Genomic DNA, 18,290 nt, shown 5'->3' with positions numbered 1-18,290 from the left:
TTGACAGTAAGCCAGCATGCACAATAACAGCTTCCTGAAACAAGCACACCTGAATGGAATGAGGATATTGCGATTAGTTACACATGGGCTTGATGAGTCAATATGTAAAAAAAAAAAAAAAACCCAGAAAAATTCTCCAAGTACTCACGGGTTCCAGAAAGCCCCAGAACAGTGTCCCGCTCAGAATAAGAAACAAGTTCATTTTCCCAGTTGTATCAACAGTTTATTACATACTATCTCATAAAAACATTTTCAATTTTTCCACATATAAACACCGCAAATTGGTACATTTACAAATCTTCAACCGTCCAAATTCATACAAAAAAGAACACTGTGATAGAGCAATACACAAGACGTTCTATTATTACAAGGACTGCATGTACTGTATGTTCGCATGTATAAATGTGTGCATGTATGTAAGAATCTATATGCATCTGTCTGTTCTTGTAAAGTCCAAATATTGTCGTCAAATTTTTGCTTTGTTCAGATAATTCAATTGTGAATTAGAACCAATGGAGATATTAACAAGATAAATATTTTGGATGTTAATCCAATTCAGGCACTGACTGGGTGATCATGATTTAAGCAACCTGACCAACCAATGGGCAATACTGAGAAACAACGGTAATTCACCAGTGTGCATGACTTTTCAAACTAAAATGTTATCTACATTACAGACTGCTTTTCATAGTCGTATAACAGATAGAGATCAGTTTTAATCACAGAACAAGAAGTTGTACCACAAATTCCTAGCTCACCCTAAAACAGTTCATTTTTACTGTGTGAATCCTAACACCAATCACAAAGACACTCCTTATTTTTATTTATTTTTTTGCCTTGATGCCAATTCGAGAAGTGAATCAAAAATGCTTGCACGCGCACACACATGCAAATAAATTAACATGAAAAAGTAAACAATTTAAAGAAAAAAATATATATTTTTGGTTTTGAGTTTTAAAATGTGTAAGTAAATGCAAAAATTAATTAGCAGCTTAAATCATGGTACATTCACATGAGTTGTTTACTACTAAATTTAGTGACATAAACAAGGTTGCGCAGTGGCTGATCGTGCAGAGTGGAGACCAGTGTTTATCTAAACCAAATATTAATGTGCAATTTCAGAATTCACAATATGACTTGAGAAATTGTGCAATTAAATCAAAGAAAACCAAAGAACATCCCGTGTCCTTCCAGTAGATTAAAACTTTCTGAGCAGTTCTGCGCCTCAACAATTCAGATGTCAGGCAGTCTGCTCCTCTTCCCATTCCTCTTTTTATTGTTGTTTCATCTCAGAATCTGATCACTGTTGAATGTTGAATCCTCCCAAAGTAAGACGCGGACTGTCTCTTCTTTGGATATTTTAGCCATATCCAGCTGTCTGCCTGTCCGCCGTGTGTTTACCTGTGCCTCACTTGGCAGGCTGACATTTTTCATGCAGCGGTAATTCACAGAGGAGTCGAGATGGAACAAGTTGTTATTTTGCTTTGCTGTGGGCAGATCAGACTCTGCAAACTCATGTCTGGTGCAGCATTTCCACCGTCATTTCACTTTGGGCTGGGAACATGCGGTGCAGTCCCAGACGCCGGGGACTGAGGTGAGCTCTGGTAGGTGCGCAGCAGCACTTTGTGCTTTGTGGCGCTCTCTGTGCGACAGCTCTGTTGTTCCACCAGGAACTCTTTGAGCCGGCTGGAGGTGAAGGTGAGAGTTTGTCTCCTCAGCTTCATCAGGTAGGAATCCTGCATCCAGGTGTGCGTGAAGCAGTCTCGTGTCGTTGGGCGGGCCCTAAAAAATACACATACAAATACACAGAACTAATTTTTTTCTTTCTTAAAAGGAAGTGTGAAATGCAACTTCTGTTGGCACTGACCATGGGTAACTGCTCAACATCTTCTTGATAAAGGCAGAGGCACTTTGGGACACATTTGGGTACAGTTTTGCTGGGTCAAACTTCGCCATCAGGATTTTAGATTCGACTTTGAGAGGGTCTTTGTCTTCAAAGGGCAGTCGACCACTAAGCCTGGTTGTAAACACAGAAAAAAATTAATCAAAAATTCACTTAATTTGTAAAATGTGTTACCTATCTTCCCTAATACTGTTATGCAATAATTTATTTCACTAACTGAGCTCTTGTCTAAGAAAACAAAGAACTAATAAACATGTTCTATGTTTTCAGAGTCCTTTAAATTTTCTAACACACATGCAGTGCTGGTGACTGTGATGATGGTTGTGGTCATTGAAGTGACGTGAAATGAAAAGAAAAAGTAAACGTACATGATGTAGGTGACAACTCCAACAGTCCAAATATCTGCAGGGGGACCAACCACTTCACCTTTTACCATCTCAGGAGCTTGGATCATATGTGTGCACAGTCAGAATAACGAGAAGTTAGAAGATCAGTGTCGTCAAATTGTGCATGTACATTTGTTCTGCACAAAATAAAAACATGAAAGACAAGTCATAAAAAAAGTTCTTGTCCTCACCCATGTACTCCAGTGTTCCTGCTTCTGGGTCCCCGTGTTTGAGGCTGAGGGGGTTGAAGCTCTGAGCACTCCCAAAGTCCACAATCTTGATGGCGTTGAGGTTGGTCACCATGATGTTGTCCGGTTTGAGGTCGAGGTGGAGGACGCGCCGATTGTGGAGGTACTCGACTCCCTGGAGGATCTGGACCAGGTAACCCACCACGTCGTCCTCAGAGTAACGGAACCTTAGGCGGGTGAAAATACGGCTTTAACTGACATCTGCAACTTCTGAGTGTTGGTTTTATTAATTTTAAACTGATATTCAACTCATCAAAATTAACATTTAATCTAGTTTTATCATTTTAAAACAAGTTCGTCTACCTAGAGATGCAGCTCTATCTAAGTTTGCCTTTGCCACCATGGCCACCATCCTACCTGTCTACGAGGCTGTACAGCAGCTCTTTGCCGGTGCAGTACTCCGCCACCAGCACCAGGTAGCGTGGGGTGACGTAGGCTTCGTGCAGAGCCATGACCTTTTCACTGTGAAGGGATTTTAGGATCTCGTACTCTTTCAGGACTTCCTGCTTGTTCTCCTGACTGTAGGGAATGATCTTTGCCATGTAGATTTTGCCTGTTGCATTCTCTCTGCACTCCCGGATCACACCAAAACGACCCCTGACAAAAAAGCTGTTTCAGTATGGTGGAAATGCTGAAAGTGTATTTCAGCCATTGGGCAATTTAGCAGATTCAATAAAAAGCAAACACCACCCTGAAATAATAAAGCTGTAGTTTTCTATGAGATCTAGTCACTTGGTTTTTCCTAAAAGATGATTATCTACCTCACCTTGCTTTCTCATCCAGGAAAGTGTAGGGCTTCTGTGGAACCCCTTGTCGTAGAACGGTGGTGGAGGGTGTAGTGCGTTCTGATGGGGTGCCTCTGGTGGGGGTGCTGGCCCCTTCACCAATGGGGCTCAGGCTGGATGCCTGAAGCACTTGTGGGGTAAAGGAGACAGGAGTTGGGGCCACACGAGCAGTGACGGTGGTGGTGGGGACATATACGGGCACAGACGTCACTGCTGGTTTTGTGGGGTTTGAAGGTGGGGTTACAAGAGGAGGTGGGGGTGATATGGGTGGGGTCTGGGTCATGGGGGTCACCACGTTTACTGGACTCTGGGGTTTGGGGAGGACGAAGGGAGGAGGTGCTTTGACTATGGGTGCAGAGGGAAGACTGGAGCTCATTTTTTGAGCCTCTTCAGGTGTTGTGCCCGCAGATGGTGATGAAGGGTTAGTTGCACGGCTGGAGGGCAGAGAGGATGGAGGGGTGGGCGTGACGACCGTTTTGGGCGGGGATACAATTGGAAGTGGGAGCGCAGCAGGGGCGGCTGAATCTTTTGGAGAGGTGGAGGTGAAGGTGATGGTGGAGACAGTTATCCTGGGAGCGCTGTTCTGGACCGGTTTGAATGGAGGCACAGTGACTGAAGAGGTGACCAGTGGTTCAGGTGGGGTCGGGATGGTCTTTACAACGGCCACAGTGGGTGATGTGTCTTCAGCTGTGAAAACAGACGAATGACAGATGAAATGTTTTCAATAGACCAATCAAAATACTGCTCAATTTTAAGATGGTCATTTTAAATGTACTCAGGGCACATCCTCTTAGAAAAGGCTGACAGTGAGTGAAATACCTGCTGAGTCCAGACGGACTGGAGCGGAGTGGTTGCTGTATGGTCCCTGCCCGGCCTTATTGACACAGGACACGCGGAACCTAAAGGTGCCACCTAGTGGCAGGTTTGTGACATTGTAGTAGCAGTCAACAACTCCAGTCACCACAGTCAGCCACTTAGATTCTCCTGAGGAGCAGAGGGGAAAGAAAAGAGTTTGCCTTATATGATGGTGCTGTGAGTTTTATGGATAGTACACAAAACCAAATGCAGCGCATACATTTGTGTATATTTAGGTACAAATATTGGATTTATATGAATGTAAAGGGAGATTATACTAAAGAGAAAAAAGATCCTTGAGGAAAAAAATAGTGAACAGAGGCTGAAAAATAAATCCTGATCATGTTTTCTCATTTATTGGTAAATGACTTGTAGTTCCCATATAAAACACTAGATGGCGGTGTTGTCTATTTAATAAGGACTGATCATCTGGACATGCACATGGAAAAGAAGCTTGAAATGATAATGTCAAAATGTTATCTACATACAAGCAAGTTAATGCTCAGTCTGTTGAAGAATGATTTGTCATAATATCTTTTTTCTTATGGAGGGCTGGTGAAACAAACCTGAATTAAAATGTAAATCAGGCAATGACGCACGATTCTGGGAGTACCTACATCAGTGTTGCCTGACAAAGATTGGATTGTGAATGCAGCGACAAGGCGATACATGCCAGAATAAATCAGACCAAAAAGTTCAATAAATATTCATCAACTCTGAGTCTGCTACTCCAAGTCTGTGTGGCTTTATTTTTCATCCACCACATTATGAGATAATGATGATTCATCGTGCATAATGTAGAAAAAGCTTTGACAGCAGCGCTGGTACAGTCACTATTCCCTCATGGACTTACTCATTTTCTCTGTCTAAGTAGTGTCTATGGATTTGGAAACTTATTTTCCAGCGCAAAACCAAACATTGTATAAGCTTTTCAAACACTGCCACCTCCCTGGAGACTGAATCCTTTAGTTTAATTTCATTTTTGCTCCTGTGCCTCTACCACATCACACTGACTAATATATCAAGGGATGTAGTTTTAAAACCACTGAAATGACCAGATAAAAATAAAACATTTCACAAAAAACAAAAAAACCAAACAAAAGGGTCTTGGATAAGCTGATTGCTGGGTAGTGAGGGGAACTGCCATGGTTTGCTAAATGTCAAGACTCACTCACCTTCTGTTTTCCTTTCCAGTGTGTAGGTGCATGGGGACGTGGTGTCTGCTGGCTTCCAGAGCACCAGGGCTGTGTTGTTATAAGTCTGGGGGACTTCAGGGGTCCCCGGCCGTTTTGGGACACCTTTAACAAGGTCAAAGAGAATGTCAGTGTACAAAGACATAACAGATCGTAGCAACCTCTAGTGAAGCTTTTCAGTGGCCTGAAGATAAGACCAGCAGGTGTGTGTGTGTGAGTTCAGAGTGTTTGTGCCCAGTAAACCCACCACGGATAAATTCAGTTTAACTGTTTTGTGTATGTGGTACGAGCTCATTGATGGAGTTTATTTTTTCTCTGCACCTCCTCGGGGCCAACTCTCAATCACCAATACTCTGATCTCTTTTGTTTTTGACATCATGCTGATAATGTTTGACTTTCTGTAGATTTTCTGTAGATGTTGATGACTTATTAGACACTGTGTGTTTAGAATATCATGAATTATGTATAGTTTACATTACAACACCGTTATAGCAATTAGAGTTTGATTATTTATTTATGTGAAAATGTCAGATTTTGAGATTCAAGATGTCAGAGAAGAGAAAAAAAGCCAAAAAGGAGCCAGACACTGGTTAAAATTCAGTTGTTAAACCAAACCAAATGTGACACAACTAGTGTCATTCCTTTATTTCACAATGCATTTCCCATTAGGGCTGTGCACTGGCATGGACAATTGAGCCACTGCCTCTGGGGAGATAAGCTGTCTGAAATATTTTTCACACTACAAATAGATTATTATGGGAGGACAAATAGCATCAGTGGTCGGGATAGGTAATACTACACGTCCAAAGCTATAACAAATAAAGTTCAAATGCAATCGACTGCACCTGACATCCAAGAAATGTATTTTCCACTGAGACCTCAAAAGTCTTATTATTTGGGTTGCATCTGTAAGCAGCAATGGCAGTATCTAAGCTCTGCTGTTCTCATTACACACTCTTTGTGCAAAGGCATGACCGGAGTCTTGAATATGACCTGACACAGCCAATTTTAAAAGTGCAACATCTTCCAATTTGCAGGAAGTATCATTTGTTCCTATTACATGATGAATATGAGAAAAGTCAAAAATCCATTAAGTTAATCTACTGTAAAATTCATCTGCTGACATTAATATTCATTTCAGTTGTATTAATATTCATACCATTCTCTCTGCAATTAAAATTCAATTATGTAAAATACATCACATTATGAAGATAATTACTGTATGCCCATGAAAGACAAAGGAGCAGTTGTACCTCTAGTAGGAGAAGAACTCGCTCTATGCTGTAATTGCAGTGTTGATATTAATGAATAAGATTCCCATTTCCAATTCCCATTTCCCCATTTTCTATGAAATAACAAATTAACTACTAAACAACACATTTTGACATTTTGTAACTATAGGCTAAATAATAGGCTACTTACAAGCTATGGATAGTGTACAGGAGGTGGTGATGGTGGCTATGGGGTTGGTAGCTACACATTCATAAATTCCAGCGTCCCTCCGGCTGGACTTCACGATCGTGAGAAGCTGCCTGCCATCCGGGTGGGAGATCAGGTTGATCCTGTCATCCACCTCCAGCGGTTTTCGATCTGGAAAAAACACACACACACACACACACACACAAACAAATAAGCAACTGTACAGCAGCTTATGGATAAAACCACCACAACACCAAACAATTTAAGTATGACACCTTTCATCCATGTGATTTCTGGATGAGGACTTCCAGCTGGAAGGCAGCTGAGAGTGACAGTTTCCCCCTCCAATAAGATGTGGTCTTTCAGTTTGATGTGGAACACTGGAGCAAAATCCGAAGCGGAGCGGATAAACTGCTGGCTTTTTGACAAACCCTCCTCTTTGGGGACGGATGAAGGAAGATCAGATTGGGATGGAGTTTTGTCTTTCTTGCCCCTTGTCAAACCCCACCTATCCCACCGAGATCGCCTGTCACTCTCTGACGCTTTTTCGGAATGGATGCTTGACGTGGATTCAACCGATTCTTTGGATGCACCAGCACCGGTCTGTTTTGCCAGCTGATTCTCAGGGATGCCCATTCCTTTGAGCCCACGCCCCTCAGACTGGGAATGACGATGGCGAGTAAACAGGGGTGTCCTCTTTCCCTCTGCCTCTCCTTTTCTCTCCTCAGACTGACTGCGGATTTTCGTGGATATTTCTGCCACTTTGTTCTCAAACTTGTGTCGCATTGCCAGGACGGGGGAATCTGTGACTTTCTTTAAATCCTTTTGCACCAGCTCTTTCTGACTTCCCTCAGCATCTTTATCTTTTCTTTCCTCTGACTGGGTCCTGATTTTGGCAGAGATTCCTGCCACTTTGGACTCAAACTTGCGCCTCATAGCAGAAACCGATGACTCCTCAGTTTTCCTTTGTTCTCTCTCCTCCAGCTGCCTCTGTCCTGCTGCACTGTTCAGCTCCTTTGTGTCCAGGGACTTACTGCGACCAATAGCCCATGAAACCCTCTTGCTTACAGCAGATTCCTGCACATTCTGTTGCTTATCCTCCTTTTGCTTCTCACCCTTCTTATCAACGGATGTTGACCTCTTAGCCCGCAAGGACAACCTCCCAATCAGACCAAGGCCTGTTTCCTTATCTCCTTCTCTTAAATCTTGAACAGATTTGGATTTCTCCTGTAGTCCCTTGGATACCATTTCAAGAGGTGCCCCCCTTGGACCCGGCCTATAAACCTCTTCGCCACCCTCAACTGCCTTCCGGCTTAGTACTGGGGATTTCTCCTCTGATTTGTTTCTGGTCAGTTTTCGGAGTCCACGGGTCAAAGACGACTCCCGTTTCTTAAACCTGGCTTCAAATACTTCTTCTGAGTCGATGTCTTTGATGTCTGTTCTGAGCACAGGCTGGCGAGGGGTGGCAGGAAGATCAGGATTCGATGATGTGGGAACAGAACCAGGGGATTGGTCTGCAGTCGCTACTTTGGCAAATACCGCTGGATGTTCAGGTAATGTAGGGCTATCTGTGGGCTTCGTACCATTTGGCTTGGCTGTAGCTGAAGGGTCTTTGGATTGTGCCTTGTTAGATGTTTGAAATGGCACTGCAACAGCTTGAATGACACTTGCATATGCAGATGACTGTTTATTATTTTGTGGTTCTCCCTTCACATCCTTTTCATTAATATGTAACTGCTGATTTTCTTTCCTCTCTTCTTCTTCATCATCCTCCTCTATCACAATTATAGGAGTAATTACAGAGGGTGATGTAGACTCAGATTCCACTTTATCTGCCTCTTCTAACTGGGTTTTGGTCCTTTTCTCTGTTATCCCATCTTTGTCCTCATGTACTTTCACATTGCTGTGTTTTTGTGGTTGGTCCACTCCTGGTGTAGGGAGTATAAAGGAAGTCCTCTTTGTGGGGGAGGTAGATATAGACTCCAGTGTTGTTTGTTCTGTTAGTGCTGACATTGAGGTTGCCTCCTGGAGCTTTTTCCCTTCCAAGCCATCATTGCCCACAGATGGGATCTCTAAGGGCGCTCCAAACCTGCGATGCATCGGCATGGGTTCAGAATCCCCCTGAGTGAAGGAGGCGCTTTTGCGAAAAACTTTGGTCTTTGGCACGTCCTCTCCAGGACTATCAGAGGACGCTGCTCGGGTGATTGTTGATGGCCCTGCTCTGGATCTCCTCAAATTTCGATCCAGAGACCCTGTTTGTCTCTCATCTTCCATGCCCAGTGTTTCAAATAAGGGCCCACGCAGGCCACTCATCTTTTTGTCCATGCTTCCTCCTCTGAGCAGCCGCTGTCTCATCAGTTCCAGTTTCAGGGCATAATCCTCCTGGCTTAATTTTGCTGCTCCTGGGCTTGGGCTGCGATTGGGTAGTTCCATAGAAACAGCCTTTTTCAGGCTCTTGTTCCTTGCCTCTGAATCCTCATTGGCATTTCCCTCTTCTGGGTCAATATGGAGAAGCAGTGCTGAATCAGCAGAACTTCCTCTCCTCATGGTAGCCCTCCTTGCTTTTGTCTCTGATTCATCGGACTCCACACTTGATCCTTTTTTAAGGGGAACTCGTTTTGTCTTTTCCACTTTCTCTCCATTTGGGCTCTCCTCTTCATCTTTCAACCTTTGACCAGCCCCTCCTCTTGCACTTGCTACCTCGTTATTTTTCCTTGTCCCATCAGCAAGAACACTGGGCCATCCAGTGACATCTTCGTCCCCTGGGATCTCGTTAAGGGAGACCCTGGAACCAGAAAAGACCATTGATAGTGGCATAGGAATGAAGGGAAGCTCATCCACGTCTGCATCTGAGTCAGAGGAAGAGGAAAGTTGTGGGGAGCCGTCTTTTAAATGCCGGGCCACAGCAATGGAGACGTGGCTGGATGAGTCATTCAGGAGCTCTGGGATGGACCGCATAATCATCTTAGCTTTGTAGCTGATAAGGGAACGCTGAAAAAAGACAACAGAGGACATCACAGTCTGTTTAATTCTTTTTTCATTTTCCCATACCTGTTTCATATTGAAAGTAGTTTGCAATGAATTGTGAAAGTAGGATGATGCTTAGTATGTATGAGAAATCCAATGCGAGTTCTTCTGGTATAAAAAGGCTACTTTAATCTAATTTCTTTAATCTTTAATTTCCACAAACTAAATGTACTACTAATTTGTCCTCCACAGTGCCTTACCTGCCATCGCCTTCTAGACAAGACTTGCTTTAGCATAGCTGTGCTGATGCTCTTGTTTGTTGGTGACTGCAAGACAAAAAGATGGGAGTCACCATTAACCTTACTGAAGATATAAATATAAACCCCATGACACACTGAAACGTTTGAGGCTACTAAATGATAGCTCACCTTGAACCAAGGATGACGAAGGCATTCAACGGCACTGGGCCTCCTAGGAGAGGCAGAAATAGAACTATGGTTGGTCAAACACATACAAACCCAATGCATATTTCGGATAAAGGACAGGACAGAGTCATCAAGAGTCTTACAGTCTGTCCACCACCAAAAGTTTGATGACAAATCCCTTGGCTTCCTTGCAGAGGTCAGAAAACATGCTCTCCTCAAATGCCACATTGTAGTTACGGATATTTAGGGCGGTGGCTCTGTCATTCTCACCAGCAAAAGGAGACACACCAGTCAGACTGAAATGAACAAACAAAAGAAAAGACATTACTCTTTTGGTTCAGATTTTGGTGCTAGTTCCATTATGCTGAAACTATGAAAATACACATTATGTGGCTAAATACTCTAGTAACAAATCTAAATAAACATACCAGAGGTAAGTGATGACACCAACAGGCCTGTGGGTGAGCAGGACAGATGAATAACAAGTGACTTTTCAGGAACAACATAGACAGTCAGATTTTATTTAGTTGCAGATAACAAGGCAGTGCCTGCAGCGTTGTAGTTCTCAAAACTAGAGAACAGGTGGCTCACCATATGTCTGTTGCCGTGGAGACGGGAGTTTGATTAACAATCTCTGGTGCAACATATTCTGGCGTGCCGTATTTGCAGTAGTAGTCATCTGAAGTCTCCAATTTTATGGCATTTCCAAAATCACAAATGCGGATCTGGTCACTCCCAGGACGTGCCATTAAAATATTTTCTGGCTAGAAGAGGGTGTACCCAGAAACAACAATGTTAGTTAGTTATAAAAGACTATAAAGAATATATTAGACAGTCCTGCAGCAGCAGCAGCAGTGGGGTGGACAGATACCTTTATATCAAGGTGGGCAATGTTTGTTTGGTGAAGATAACGAAGACCCTCCAAAACCTGCTGAACACTACTGCGGATCTGTGGAGAAACATGAGGGAATGAACTTAAAAGTCATGTTACATAATGATGGCGCAGTGCAGTCAGCAGAAGCACACAAACCTCCAGCTCCATGACTGTTGTTTTTTTGGCCATTCTTTCCAGAAGCTCCTCGTGACATCTTCACACAACAGTTGAGGGAAAAAGACGGCGCTGTGACTTGACTGCACAATGCAAGCAGTAGGTGCATGAGAAATGAATTATAAATGAGCAAAACTCCCACACATCCCATCTCTTGCTAATTCCACTCATTGGTGATGAGTCGGAGAGAAAAAGCTGTGCTGCGCTTCATTCATGCCTCCAGGGGACTGCAGAAGACATTAGGATTAATGCTTTGAATCTTTAGTGTCCTTGAGATATATTTAAGTGCACTTTTGGTCGACAGTGAAGCAGATTAGATGTGAAAAAGTGCTGCAGGAAAGCTAGTGCCTTTTTGACATAAAGATATAGACATGTTAGTCCTCACTGTAAATTTGTATTTGTTGTTGCAGTTCTGTGCCAAAGGATAATATAAGTTGCTCATAAATAGAATATTAAAGTACAACAGCTCCTATCATTGAAAATAAAATTGCCCTGAAAGGATACAGCTCTGTGATGAGCACTACCACCTCCTTCTTCTCAAAGGCATCATGGAAATAAAGAACCCTCTCATTGTCCAGCTCAGACAGCAGCTCCATCTCTCTGAGGGCCAAGGCTTTCCTCTTCCCTCGTGCAGAAATGAACTTGGCAGCAAACTCAGCCTTTCCCTTCTTTTGAGTCACTCGCTTCACATAGGAGAAGGCGCCCCTGCACAGTCACATAGTAATGACATTATGGGTTTAGGCAGTTCTTATTCTACATAACAAAAATATACAACAGTCAAAAAGGAATATTATACAAGACAAGACATTAACAGCTTGCTTCTTTTTTCATGATGATATGCACATAAAAATATAAATATTGTTATATGGATGGAAAAAAAAACCTCGGCTCAAAGGTCCACTTATTAGCTTTTCAGAATTCCAACCTCCAGCAAATCACTGCTTAGATTATTTTATTATACAAACTGTAACTATTGTTTATTCACACATCTTGTATGTGGTAAAGAATGTGCTCTGTTGCACCTGTAAACACACCCACTAGAAACACTATTTGTTTGGGGGGAATTAAGTTACTCTTTGAATGTAAACTCCGTGTTGGCACCATCATTATTTTGTAATGCCAGTTAGAAAGCAAAGACATAGCCCCGTGACAACTGAAACAATTAGCCTTTAATAACAAGGCTGAGGCTGTTGGGTGGTTATCTGAAATTAATGCACATGTGCCTGTCACTCAGGGCAAGGACTCTCTCTGACCACAAGGTAAGAGAGCAAAGGAAGACAAGGAAACAGGGCAAAACATTTATATTTTGTGCAAAATTTGTTGGACGTGAAAGGAAAAATGTATTATTTGGATTAATGAAATATTAATGAAAATATCAAATATAACACCAAATTAAAAAGCTCTCAAGATACTTAAAGGCTGCATTGCCATTGTATGTCATTGTATTTGATTCTGCTTGGATGCTGTTCTTTGGTGAAGGAGAAAAAATCTGAACTGTCCTCTCTTTCTGAGTCTGCTGCTCTGTTTAAAATCCGTCTCTCATTGGCTGTTGGAAAACAGATTTCCCTGTCTGCCTGTTTTGCCGTCCTGATTGCTCTACAATTCACAGTGAATGCCTGTCTCCACCGAGTCACAGCAAAACAAATCATCTGTTGGCTAATGTATTCACTCCACTCAGGCTGGTGACTCATCTGTCGGCACCGTCTACCGCTGTTAAGCAGGTGCGACCCCCACCCCCACAGCCCCACCTTCAGCTCTCAAACAGCCATTAATGTTCTTGCTGTGTGTGATGGGATGTAAGACAACATGAGTGTGTGGTTACACGTACACACTCACCTCCCTATCTCTTTGTGGATATCATAGTAATCCGTCAAACGCCTCATCTTCCTCAGAATGGTTCCCTCATCCTCCATCGGCTCCGCAGCTTCCTTTCGCTCTGCAGAGAGCACAGACGCAGGCATTTTTATTTGGGTTGTGTGTGTGTGTGTTGTGGGTTGTAAGTGTGCCAGCACAGTGACAGATGGTTTCATTTTGTAGTCTCAAAACACCTTGTTGTCCCGCCCATATGGTGGGGATTTAGAGGTGCAATTTTCAACGAATTATAGTGGTGTGCACTGCATCAGCAACTGGATATCAGGTCTTTTATTTTCCATTCTATCATCTCTTTTCTCATTATAATCCCTTCAACATGGCTGAATCTGTCTGTATGCCAGGTACGTTTGTGCACACAATGTTGTCGGCTGCAGACCTGTGTGAACTGTGAGCTCAGCCTTGCAGGAGTTGGAGCCGGCCAGGTTCTTCGCAGTGCAGGTGTACACACCGGAGTGTTCGGGGCGGGCATTGAGGACAACAAGGGAATATTCTGGGTCATCGTACACAAACGTGAAGTGGCTGCTTTCAGAGAGAAGCACATCATCCTGCAACAGACCAACCAATTATTAAAATGGTTTAAGTTTACACTGACAATACTGCTAATTTCAATCTGTTCTCTCTAGCAGTTGTAAACTCCTGGCTGTAAACAACATTTGAAATCAAATTGTCTTTAAACTATTAGATATTCTAGTGTTAAAATGACAGATGCTAAACATCATACCTTATACCACAGAATATCTGGGTCTGGTTTCCCTTCAACCACAACAGCCAGACGGGACGTCTCCCCAACGTGCACATCCACATCCTCCATGATGGTTTCAAACTTAGGAGGCACTATGGAAGAATAAGGTAAAAAAGAAAAAGGTTTTGCCTGAGAGTAATTACTTGCTCTCTTTATGCAGCTTCCAGCAACAAAGTACATGCTGTACAGTTAGATTAAAATAATAGTGAATCCATAGTTTATATACCTGTAACAAATCATGAATATATTCTCAATTCTATCTTTTTTGGCCCAGTGAGGATGCTGATGTTTTCGTTTTCTAAAATCCTTTACCCCACAAATTAAAACAACAGCACAGAGCCAATAATAAGGAGGCAGTCATGACAAGAAAGGATGGTTTTCATTTCAAAACATTAAAGTCATTTTTAGAGAAGTTATTTAAAATTCAAGATCCTTTGCTTCAAAAATAGCTACAGCTCAACTTAAATTACAAGCAGCTTTCCCTTGTTGGAATCCACTGGTGCAAGGAATAAGTAGTAAGTTGTTTGGATTCTTACTAAAACGCTAAATTTATCACGTGGTTCTCCGTCTGAACTAAACTGACCTGCCATGGCCAGCTGAAGCGTGCAGAGGTCACTGCCAAACTGGTTGCTGGCTGTGACCACCAACTGGCCGATGTCTGTGCTCCTGAGCCGCTGAATCTTCAGCATGTGCTGATCGTCATCTGGCATGCTCATCTCACACGTCCCCGGTCTGTTGATCAGCACCACCCCCCTCCTGAGGAAGACAAAGGCAATATATCACGGTTAGAGACTACAAAGCAAGACCTGGACCCTTTTCCCCCGAAAGCTTTTTTGTCCTATTTATCATGTATATGCCTTAAGATGTTATCATACTCACATTTAGATTTTGAGAAAACACTTAATTCTGCAAAAAATGACTGATATAAACTGACTTCAATGTACGATACACACTAATGAACTAAATAAAGATATGCATTTTTACTGACAATTAAAAGTTCATATTTTGACTCAAGGTTACTGAAAAATGAACAAAGCCTTCCTCCACAGAGATGATGTGATAAATGCTAAATTCAATCAAAGCAATGTGAACCACTGCACAGCAGTGCTTCTCAGTCCCACTCCTCTGGATCTACACTCCCGCACGCTCTATCCAAATTTATAAAACTGTCCCTGCTGAGAGCAGAACGATGAAAACCAGCAGTGCCAGGTCCCTGAGAGACTTCTGCTGCAGGGGGCTCTTTGTTTGAAATGAGCTCCCTGTACTTGTCAAGAAATCAGACAATGTGTCAACATCAAACAAAGATTTTAAACCATCAACCCCAGCCGCGAGTATGTTACCACATTTATTATTTTGCACAAAAATCCCTCTCTGCATTGCACATTGTCTTTTACATACAAACCTGTATTTTGTCACTAGGGATAGAAGAACTAACCTTTTCCAGGTGACAACCGCATGCACATGGTTTAGTGTGATGGTGATGCTTGCAGGTTGGTTCTCAACAACATACACGATGTCTGGTTTGTCCAAAATGACTGGTGCTTTTCTCAAATAGGGTCCTACAGAGGTCAAAGATCAGAAGAAGACACTTATATATTATCTGCTAAAGGGGAATTTTCGGATCAGTGACAGGGACTTAAAGCTTTCTGCAGTCTTGGTACCTCGGTCCAGCAGCTGGACCAGGTCAGTGGAGGGTGACGGTTTGCTCAGTGTCTTGCCGGTGGATGTCAGGACTCTGAAAGCGTAGCGCACTCCCTTGGACAGGGAGGTGACGGTGTAGTTGGTCTCCCTCAGGTTAGACGCCACAACAGACCACTGGATAGAGCCCAGTGGCTGCTGCTGGACCACGTACAGCAAGGTGCTGGCATCTGCAGACATAGGTGGTGAAAACATATTGTTTTCAAATATGTGTTGATGAGATAATACAATTCATGGGGATTAAAAACATCTCAGAATGAAAAGAAAGCAAATTAATTCCCAAGGCATGCATGCTATAAATAGCATTACATTCTAATTCCAGAAGAAATGTTTTTTCTCACTAAAGAAATGTGCGATATCCAGGCCAAAGGATAAAGTTGTTATCAAAGAAGCCCAGTGAACTCACCAAATGAAGGGTCAAGCCTCTTTGGTCTCTTCCAGCTGAGGCTTATAGTTTTCCCTGTAATAGCTTCTATCACTGGAGGACCATCAGGAGGGTCAGGGACAATATCTGTTTTCAAATGAATAGATACATACATATATAATTTGGCAATTCTTATATTTGGTCAACTGCAGCATCAAACACTGAGTATCCATCCCCACCTGTAACATATAGATGTGCATAGCAGGCTGCTTTGCCCACTTTGTTGGAGATGACGGCTTTGTAGACGCCCCCGTGAGCGTGACAAGTGTTGCGAATGACCAGACTGTGGACATCCCTGTCTGAAGAACAGACACACAAGTTTCTTATTTACCACCTCCACCACAAAAATGAGCTTAGCTGTGTTTGTTATTGGGGGCTTTGCTTACACTGGGTCATTTTGCGCTCTTCACTGCTCTCAATGCGCTTGCCGCTGTGGTACCAGGCGATGGTTGGGTAGGGCAGGCCCGCCACCTTGCACTTCAGCGCCACCTCTTTCCCTTCAATGACCTCCATGTCAGCCAGAGGTTTGACAAAGTCCGGCATGGTGCTCTTCTCCACCTCGCTCTCCAGCACTTCAGGCTCCTCAGGGATGGATGGCATCTTCTCCAGCTTGGCCCTGGAGGAAGGAAGGAGGGGGTGGATTGAAAGATTGATAGGTATTTAATATTTGTCACGCAACTTTAAAGGGGTTTCCTTCCTTAAAGCATTTTTCTTTGCTCTTGGAAACAAAAACGGCTCCTCTGACTTTTACACTGACAGCTTGGTTTTATTTTTCAAAGCCTTTAAAATGACAAAGTGGCTCATAGAGATGTTTTCTATATGAATGACATCTCTTACATGTGAGAGGAGATGGCAGCTCTTGGTTCTTGCATGTAGAGCTCAGCGGTACATTCAGTCTTTCCATGCATATTTTGAGCAATTGCAGTGTAGAAGCCCTCCGTGTTGCTGCCAACGTGGTTGATGACAAGTGAGTGACGACCCCCCTCTTGAAGGATGCGAACATTATCACTCTCCTCCACTCGTGTCTCTGAAAGAAATGTTCATGTGATGAAAAACAAACAAAACAGCTCATTTAGTTGTAGTATATATATATATATCTATCAAAGAAAACACTACACTGAGGTTCTTACCAAAATGCATCCATGTGACTCGTGGAGCAGGTGATCCGCTCACTTTACAGTCAAACCGGGCGGTGCGACCTTCAATGACCTCCAGGATGTCCAGTTTACGGGTGAACAGAGGCTCCTTGGATGGAGTGACTCTCAGGTTTGCGCTTGAGGTCAACTCCTCTGTAAATCCGATAACACATTTTTATTTACTCCTTTTAAAAGACTACGTTCAAACGTGTCAAATCTAGTCAAGTTGGAACAAAAATCTTTAGAAACCTGTATTTTTATACTTTTTATATTCTATACTTCATTCATCATGATTTTCTTGTTATCATAAAAACAACCATAGAGCTAAAAAGAACTGATATGAATATGAATTCTCCATCTTCTCTTAAACAACAGAGGTAAGAGCTTTTGTAGTTCACCTTTGGCAGTGCTCAGCTTGCAAGTGTATGTCCCACTATCATCCTCATGTACTGAATTTAGCAGCAGACGGCACCTGGAAGATAAAACAAAACAGCCTTTAAATATTTCCAACAATTAAAAAAAAAAAAAAAGAGAGATTGTCTTGCAAAATAAATATTTCACTCACAGTAAAACAAGACAGAACAATGGACTAATAGAGTCAAGAGAATGGAGAGTTTGAGCAACCAAGGGTTTTTTATAATTTACACTGATTAGCAATGAAAAAGAAGAAAAGAAGTCATCAGCAAAAGACATTTTACAGCACTAATGAACCCACCTCTTTCCATCAAAGTGCATCTTACAGTTGAGCAGCGCCGGTTGGATCAGCTTCCCATTGGACAGCCAGTCCACATCCACATTTGGTGGTCCTGCAATGAGACACTCGAACATGGCTGACTCTCCAGCCCCCACCGCCACGTCTTTTACCTCCCTCACGATTTTCAGCGCTGTTTGTGCTGTAGCCGCTGATCAAAGCATGAAGTCAACAGAAACATTATTTTATGATTTATCACAGCAGGATGAAACGACACAGATTCAGTTCTTCATTACTCACATATGACCTCCACTCTGCACTCCGCCTGCTCGGTTCCGTACTCGTTGACGATCTTGCAGATGTAAAGCCCGGCGTCCGACCTCTGAGCTGCGCTGATTCTCATTTCACAGGTGCCATCATCTGTCTCTTGCACAGCGAAGCGCCCCGCCGTCTTTACTGTGACTCTGTCCTTCAACCTGGGTCAATACAAAGTGGCTG

General features: G+C 42.8%; 1 protein-coding gene across 5 annotated transcripts in view; it reads right to left on the bottom strand.

Moving 5' to 3' along the window:
* Positions 1–201: 201 nt before the first annotated feature.
* The window catches only part of spega (striated muscle enriched protein kinase a), a 49,075-nt gene continuing 30,986 nt past the window's right edge, over positions 202–18,290 (bottom strand). For all 5 annotated transcript variants that reach the window (XM_071464707.1, XM_071464708.1, XM_071464709.1 and 2 more), the window contains 32 exons: positions 18,093–18,268; positions 17,817–18,003; positions 17,500–17,573; positions 17,096–17,254; positions 16,803–16,992; positions 16,352–16,581; positions 16,145–16,264; positions 15,948–16,052; positions 15,505–15,711; positions 15,279–15,402; positions 14,427–14,599; positions 13,823–13,935; positions 13,478–13,646; positions 13,066–13,165; positions 11,734–11,934; positions 11,212–11,269; positions 11,053–11,130; positions 10,773–10,945; positions 10,610–10,636; positions 10,325–10,477; positions 10,185–10,227; positions 10,017–10,082; positions 7,065–9,780; positions 6,793–6,960; positions 5,353–5,475; positions 4,142–4,306; positions 3,304–4,009; positions 2,895–3,134; positions 2,481–2,704; positions 2,272–2,347; positions 1,868–2,017; positions 202–1,782 (listed from right to left, as the gene is read on the bottom strand). In XM_071464707.1, the coding sequence (XP_071320808.1) occupies positions 1,545–1,782; positions 1,868–2,017; positions 2,272–2,347; positions 2,481–2,704; positions 2,895–3,134; positions 3,304–4,009; positions 4,142–4,306; positions 5,353–5,475; positions 6,793–6,960; positions 7,065–9,780; positions 10,017–10,082; positions 10,185–10,227; positions 10,325–10,477; positions 10,610–10,636; positions 10,773–10,945; positions 11,053–11,130; positions 11,212–11,269; positions 11,734–11,934; positions 13,066–13,165; positions 13,478–13,646; positions 13,823–13,935; positions 14,427–14,599; positions 15,279–15,402; positions 15,505–15,711; positions 15,948–16,052; positions 16,145–16,264; positions 16,352–16,581; positions 16,803–16,992; positions 17,096–17,254; positions 17,500–17,573; positions 17,817–18,003; positions 18,093–18,268 (7,732 nt within the window). In that variant the 3' untranslated portion in view covers positions 202–1,544. The remainder of the gene's footprint in view (positions 1,783–1,867; positions 2,018–2,271; positions 2,348–2,480; positions 2,705–2,894; positions 3,135–3,303; positions 4,010–4,141; positions 4,307–5,352; positions 5,476–6,792; positions 6,961–7,064; positions 9,781–10,016; positions 10,083–10,184; positions 10,228–10,324; positions 10,478–10,609; positions 10,637–10,772; positions 10,946–11,052; positions 11,131–11,211; positions 11,270–11,733; positions 11,935–13,065; positions 13,166–13,477; positions 13,647–13,822; positions 13,936–14,426; positions 14,600–15,278; positions 15,403–15,504; positions 15,712–15,947; positions 16,053–16,144; positions 16,265–16,351; positions 16,582–16,802; positions 16,993–17,095; positions 17,255–17,499; positions 17,574–17,816; positions 18,004–18,092; positions 18,269–18,290) is intronic.

The sequence above is a fragment of the Trachinotus anak genome, unplaced genomic scaffold (assembly GCF_046630095.1).
Source record: "Trachinotus anak isolate AG129_WGS33_773 ecotype Australia unplaced genomic scaffold, CSIRO_AGI_Tana_v1 ptg000026l, whole genome shotgun sequence".
Lineage (NCBI taxonomy): Eukaryota > Metazoa > Chordata > Actinopteri > Carangiformes > Carangidae > Trachinotus > Trachinotus anak.
Note: the sequence above shows the minus strand (reverse complement) of the source record. Positions and strands in the feature narration are given on the sequence as shown.